This window comes from Polistes canadensis, unplaced genomic scaffold, assembly GCF_001313835.1.
Source record: "Polistes canadensis isolate GaletaPanama2010 unplaced genomic scaffold, ASM131383v1 scaffold_112, whole genome shotgun sequence".
In the NCBI taxonomy this organism is placed as follows: Eukaryota; Metazoa; Arthropoda; class Insecta; order Hymenoptera; family Vespidae; genus Polistes; species Polistes canadensis.
The window spans coordinates 467,594-475,102 of record NW_014569659.1 but is presented as its reverse complement, the minus strand read 5'-3'; the positions used below and the strand labels follow the sequence as shown (position 1 = coordinate 475,102).

At 33.8% G+C, this 7,509-nt stretch overlaps 1 protein-coding gene across 1 annotated transcript; it reads right to left on the bottom strand.

Moving 5' to 3' along the window:
* Positions 1-478: 478 nt before the first annotated feature.
* LOC106787725 lies at positions 479-4,323 on the bottom strand. The gene is made up of 2 exons (XM_014750340.1): positions 4,318-4,323; positions 479-1,126 (listed from the first exon to the last, which is right to left on the bottom strand). The coding sequence occupies exons 1-2, from the start codon at positions 4,321-4,323 to the stop codon at positions 479-481; spliced, it is 654 nt and encodes a 217-aa protein (XP_014605826.1).
* Positions 4,324-7,509: the final 3,186 nt, after the last annotated feature.

Below are 7,509 nucleotides of genomic sequence, written 5' to 3'. Positions count from 1 at the left end.
TAGAGAAAATATTGCATTTCCCTGTAAACGTTGCTGCTTCATCAGATTCTTCTCAATGGTAGGATTTGGGATTAGCAACATAAATCAGTTTTCGTCATAAGTTTCAATTTTTCATTAAAAAAATTTATTTTTTGTATAGATTGAAACACTTTGTCACACGGTCGTCGTCATTCTTTTGATCCAACATAAAAGATATTATCTAATCTTTAATTTTAAGTATTAATTCTGATTGGTTTTTAATTGTAACGTTATAAATGCGCGACGAAGTCTGGATAGATGCCGAAAACGAAAAGAACGTAACGATTACAAAAGGAATAGAAAGAATTATAATACATGATTTGATAAAAGATTGCAAAAATTTATTATATTATATTTTTTGTATGAAACATTAAGTAAGAAGATCGAAAAATATTATTTGTTAATCATAAGCACATTAAGGTCTTATAAAATAAATATCTTCCACAAGTACTGGTGTTATTTATAGGTCTGGGTATTTGGGAATATTAAGTCCAAGAACGGTTTGGATAACTTCTCTGACGGCATTGATATCGAGACCAGATTCATTGGCTCTCTTAAGAATGTGTTGGAAGCGTTGGTTGGCGTAAAGAGTGTTGACAATGGTTTGGAATTCTTTAGAGGAAAGATGTTGGACGAGTTCTTTGAAAGCCGACGAGGATTGCAATTTTTTCTGGTAAAGAACTTTCAATTGATCATTTGGCATGAGTGCCTTGACGTCGGCGACGAGACCCTTGTATCCACCAGTGATTCCATAGTATGACGATGGTGGCGTCAATTTTGGAAGGTGAATGTAATCGTGTAAACGATTTAATAGGTAGTAAATGTCGACTCCAGCGTTGTATACGTAGTTGTAAAAGGCCATTACTTCGGGTATTTGTTCATTTTCTTGTACCAATTGTTTAAAGTCATCGGTTTGCACGTATTGTAGGCCTTTCTGTACTTCGGCATCTTCGGCGGCATATTGCACAAGAAGTTGTACCAACTTTTCGGTTGGAACCAAGTCTACAAATTCTTGAAGATCCTTGTAAAGTTCGCCTCTACCAAGGTTCGGTACTTTCCATGCACTGGCTGCTGCCACGATTGCTATTAAAGCTATTGCGAATTTCATCTGAAAAGATAATTCAAATAATTATTATTTTTGTTTATTTCGATGATTAGTACAAATATTATGGAATAATTTATTAGTACTTTAATAATTTATACATTTAAGAACAAATTTTCTTTCTATTTTGCATACTTATTATACTTACTTTGGTATTGTGTTTCGCACCAAGTACTTAGAAAGTAATAATACTTTTACAGGAACTCAAGCGACTTTTTATACACGTAAATTCTGATTTCAATCGCTCCATTATCCAATATCAGATAAGATAAATAGCTCAGATATTCGATGAATTTCATTTGGGGCATCGAAATAACAGAAGAGATTCATAGATAAATTTTTCATGTACAGAGAAACATATCAAATATGCAGTATGAATATACTGATACGAAAAGACAGAAAATATTTCTAATATCGTTAGAATGAAAAAAAATAATTTAATCTTATTATCTTTCTTATTTTGTATCATTTTTATAATCACGTATATGATTCTTAAATTGGGGATTTCTGGAAAATACAAAACCTTTAATAAAATGATTGCATAATAATATCTAATCAAATTAAAAGATTCTTCTGACACGAAAATTAATCTAGTTCTTATACTCTATCTGTCAATTAAACGATAGAAAGAAACAACAAAATTTATTACAAGTCTAATGTAATAAGAATAAAAAGACAAATATTATCGAAGCATATGTAAATACATACTATAACAGTTTTGTATATTAGAGTAACACGTAGAGAAAGAGTAAAAGAAGGAGGCATAGGGTGGGGAGAGAGGGGAGGAGGTAGTTTTGTTAACGCATAAAAAGTTTTGCTCGGTTGGATGCGAAGAAGGAAGAAAGGAAAGAAAAAAAAAATAAAAAGGGTGGTGAGAGGATAAAATGGTGAGGGTTAAAGAAGGCGGTGGTTGGGTAGCAGAGGAGAACGGAGGGAGGGGGGGAGTGGTTTAAGGGTAAGAAGAAGAAAGCAAAACGGTAGCACGTGTTGCGAATAGTCACGACTCCTTCCTAGTGGTCTTTCGATAAATAAGAAAGAAGCGATGTTCGTGCAGGTGGCGCTAACTTTTAAAAGGAAAGTAAAGGATGCCTCCTAGCTACCGATTTTCTCGCACTGCCAATCGAAAGAGTTTTGCAGTACCATTGGAACAGCTGGAGACTAAGGAGTAACAAAGTAAAAGAGAGAGATGAAAACGAGAAGAAGAAGAAGAAGAAGAGAGAGAAAGAGAGAATGAAGCAAAATAGACTACAGAAAAAAGAAGACAAGAGAGAATAAGATGAAAAAATAAAAAAGAAAGAACATAAAAAAAGATGAAACGGGTGGAGGGGGACCGGAGAAGATAGGAACAGTGTTTCTGTAATTAAAGTTGTTACAATTTAATAAGCCTCGGAATTTACCATCGTCGTCGTAATAGGAAAATCAAGAGGTAGAAAAAAAAACAAAAAAAAAAAGAAAAAGAAAAAAAAGAAAAAGAAAAAGGTTTAGCTTGAAAAGGAAAACGAGCCGACATCATTTCATTGCCTTAACCGAAAAGATCGTATTCGCGATCTCTTAACTTTTCCACTCAATGTAAAACTCTACTCTCGTTTCTGTGGATTCTTCTTCTTCTTTCCTTTACTTTCGTCATCTCATTTTTAATAGTTAGATAACGTTTTTCTTTCGTTAAAGGTTTAACGCATTTTTATGATGTTTCCAGTCCAACTTGGAGATGCTCCTATCGATATTTTGTTAAATCGATAGGAACTTGTCGGGTTGGCAAATATTGTTTTAAAAGAATTAGTTCAACAACAACATCTTTCAATTTAATTCGCTTGATTTTTCCTTAATTTTTGGGTTCTTTTTTATAAGATAATATTATTTAAAAGATAAGTAAGAACGATAAAGAGAAGGCGCGGGAAGCAACAGACTTTGGTGAAAACTACGCAAGAAAAGGTTCGTGATATCGGCGTTATAATCATTTCTGGAAAAGCCGGAGGAGGATTCCGAAGGAAAGTTCAACTCGCAGCAAGACTGTAAGCGCGCGCGAGTAGTATCAAGTTATTTTCTCTAACCGGCCAGGCAAACTTTTCCAGGATATTATGGCCGCACGTGGTGGTAACAGCCTGACGTGCCGGTCCCATCGTTACCGATATAACGACCTCGAGGATTTTTGCGAAGAAAAAAAGAACAAGAAGAGACGAAGCGTGGTTAGGAGAAAGAGTAAGGAGAAAAAGGGGCTGGTTTGGGTTGGGTTGGGAGTAGAAATCAGCTAAGAAACTCTGTCCGTACGTAAACGTGAATGGGATCTCAAAATGAAATCGTCGAATCCTCGAAACTATGATTTTTGTTCTCTCGTCGATTCTACTATTCTCTTTTTGTTCTATCGGTTTTATCTTATTTTGAATTTCTTCTTATATTTCTTTATATTTCTTCTTCAAATCTTTCACATTGTTTCTTTAAAGAAAATTTATTAATCGGTTAATTTTTAATTTCTATTATTTTCTTTTTATTATATTTTTTTTCTCCGTTCTTTTCTTTTGTTTTTCATTTTTTCTTTATTGAAATGAAAAGATTACCAGTTTAATCATCGTTCTTGATAAAGAAAAAAAACATTGATAATGATCATATTGAAACGTAGATAATCTAACGAATTTATCGATAAAAAGCAAGAAAAGTAGTGCACAGGTGTCTTTTAAATCAACTGGCACATATGGTTGATAAATAATTGTCCCATGTAATCGAGTTGTTACATCTTATCGATAATAATGTACCTTATATATGTATTTTAATCGAGATCCTGCTCAGGGACTAACTTTCGAGATCCTAACGTCATTGCATAATAATAATAATTCTAATCGAGAAAAGAAATCAAGATTTATTTTAAATGCATTTCGATACTTGAACTTTGAATATTAAAACATCGAACAATAAGCAAAGATCAGACGTTAAAATTATATTTAGTATCATTATTGATTTATTATTGCGTATTAAACGTAAATTCACGTTGATAGGATCGATCACTTTTAAGAAAAAGAAGAAGTGCAAAGGAAGCTAGAACGATTTCGAGGGTTCTAGGGGGGAAGTCGTAGAAAATGGTTGCCTGTAACAAATCCTTCGCGTGTAATCGAGGTCGTGCCTTGGCTAAGTTTTACTCTCGAACACTTAACTCCATTGCGATTGGATTCTTCCAAGAACGAGCCTTTAACCTACCTCTCTACCTCCATTTCCGGTTCTTGGCCTCTTTCCTCGATTTATTTCCTTCTTATATATCTTTTTTATTTTCTAGCCCTGTTTTCTAATGCTCTCTTTTCTTTTTCTTTAATTTATATTAGAGAGGAACGATTAGACACACACACAAGTACAATATTATACTTATAATTTTTCTTTCTCTCTTAAATATCTCTTTTTTATTTTTCTTCCTGTCTATTGAAAACTGTCTTCTATCTTTCGATCTAATATTTTCATCTTTTCTTTTATAAATATTTCTTTATTGGATAAGAACCGCTAGACACGTAAGTACAATATTATACGTTTACTATAAAATTTGAAAAAGAAAGAGAAAGAAAATCATATATCAAGAGTATTATTATTAAATAAAGATGATTTTTAAAATAACGTAATATTTATTAAATAGTTAAAGAATTATTGAAATAATTATTATACAAATCTAACAACAATCATTGACGATTGTGTGTGTAATCTTCATACTTAAAGTCATTTGGAAAAACAAAAAATCCACCGATCAATATCTGTATACTCAAAATCAAATGTAGTAAAAATCAGTTGGATTACAATCTAGATTTGTTTTATCGTAACACGATGACCGATGTTATCTCGAACAGGTGTTATATCATCAACGATTTGAAAAAGATGAAAGAACAAAAACAAAAATTATAAATTCATATTCGTGGTAGCGTAAGAAAATAAAAGGAAGGAAATGAAAAAGGGGTTTGGTTTTGGATAGCATAAGCCGCACTACTCTTCACCAGGGTAACCGGGTGCCCGTGAACACTGGCAAGGGGCTCACTTGTATTTCAATGTCGTGGCATCCGGTTAGGGCGACGAGTGATGTGGTCTGCTACCCTCGTACATCCGGCCGTCACCAAACACTGTGCGTGTGCCCTCTTGCTTTCCCTTCACCCTCACCCAACGTGTTTGCACTGCTTCGACTTTCCTCACCAACGTTGTACTGCACTAACCCTCACTGTCATGGGGTAACTAGTTAATGCTGGTCTCTCTCTCTCTCTCTCTCTCTCTCTCTCTCTCTCTCTCTCTCTCTCTCTCTCTTCGTTTCTCTTTTATTCTTTTTCATTCCTTCTGTCTTTCTCTGTCTTTCTTACTGTCTAGATCTACCACAAAACTACGAACGCTGAGATACACTTGCGCGAAAGCAACATGCAGCTGTACCGAACTGTCTTTCATTCCATTCGGAATGAAAAGTGTTTCTCTTCATTTAGTTAAGAGAATCATTATTTAATAAAAATATTATATTCATGAAATATTGATTTAACGAAAAAATTAATAATTTCAGCGGAGTGTGTGGTCTGTTGACTGTTAATAATATTAGCATATTGCATTACACTCGATGCAAACGATTTTACTCTTTAATATTATTATAAATATGATTAAAATAAATGATCAAAAGAAGAAGATTTAATTATATGGAATGAGTGTATGGTTAGAGTTTGAAATAATTTCCCCATTGATTATTCGATCTTTGGAAATAAGTTAAGAAGTTAAGATCGAGGATGATAATGCAGCGACATACTTGGCCCTCTGATCACGTTATATCTATATTATTGATGTACCTATGCATTGTTTAGTTGTGTCTACGACAGGCCCCCGATAACGAGCAAACTTTCGACCACGGCCACTCGAGCAAAGTAATTATGCTCGTATTCCACGTCGAGTTACATTAATTAACGTCGCGGTAGCAGGACCGTAGCCGTAATTCTCGCGAGTTATACGAGGATCCTCGAAAAGGCCCTTTGTAAGGGTGACACGCGTGTTTATATTGATGACGAGTAATGCAGGACGCATAGTTACAGTGTATCACGATCCACCATCTCTTTCTCTCTCTTTCAATCTGGATATCAAATGATACTATGAAACTTCATGTTTGTATTTTATTATTAGGACCTACAAAGTTACTGAAAACTAACTAACGCATGTGTAGTACTCATCCTCTTTGTCATACTACATTTCAAATTAACTGATTAACTATGAACTTTCTAAAGTATTAAGTAATGCAGACAAATGTTTTCCGGATATTTTTTATTGCCAAAAAACAAACAAGTTGTAGTCTATTTAATTTAGTTATTATCTCTGATCGAATTATTTAAATGTAACATGATTTGAGATTCTTTTAATTCCTCTACTTATTATTGAAAAATTCTTATGTACAAAATTTCGAATATATCATATTTAAGATTTGATTGCATCGATTGACTTGTCGTATTAAATCTATATCGATCTAAATTATCATTATTTGTCTTACAATTATTTCAAGATAATAAGATATACATTTTACTTGATAATAGATCACACGTATTGCGTGTTACTTTAGTAGACATATTGTTTGTTGCACATGTTTGACATATTATTTATATGTTTTACATTAGATTCGAAAGTTCATCCTATTGGATTTGAGATGATAAGGAGGAAAGTGTATCCTCGAGTTAGATGCAACGTTCTCACTCGAGAAGGTGTTCGAACATTCTAGCAAGGTCTCCTGGGTCACCTACGAAATCACATTTTACCTCGATACATCCGCCACTACGGGAGCAATTTTCTCTAGAGCAAACAAGCCGACCTCCTCGCATGCATTAAACTTTAAACGTTCGCGTAAGAAGGCAGCCCGTTGATCCTATCGGGTATATACATAAGTCTGCAAGGTCCTCCGACGATATCAGTAACAAAATGAAGTTTTTATCGATCTAAAAATACGACACATGTTTTTTTTTCTCCAATTATTTTCACGTATTTATTTATTTTTCTCACAACTTAATTACTTTTAATACAAAATTAATAGAGTAACGAGAAATATTTGTTGTTAAACGATGACAAACGTTTTACTATAGTACGAAAAAATATTAAAAGTGTTTCCACTGTAATTTTAAATAGAACAACAACTTCTCTTTGAATTTGTAGAGAATTTCTAGAGTTTTGATAGGATTAGATGAGGGTATATTCAACAGACACGAAATTACTATAGTCGGTAATAATTCTTGTTCGTTGAACCAATAATAGCCGCGTACCTTTCGAAGTAGCCACAGAAAGGGCTAGGAGAAGGAACCCTTTTCCTAGCAGGAAGGCATTGTTTCGAGTGGCGCAGTTTATCCGCATGGTACCACATGTTATTGTTGTGTACTTTGACCGTTCACACCTATCTCTCGATATAATAACCACCA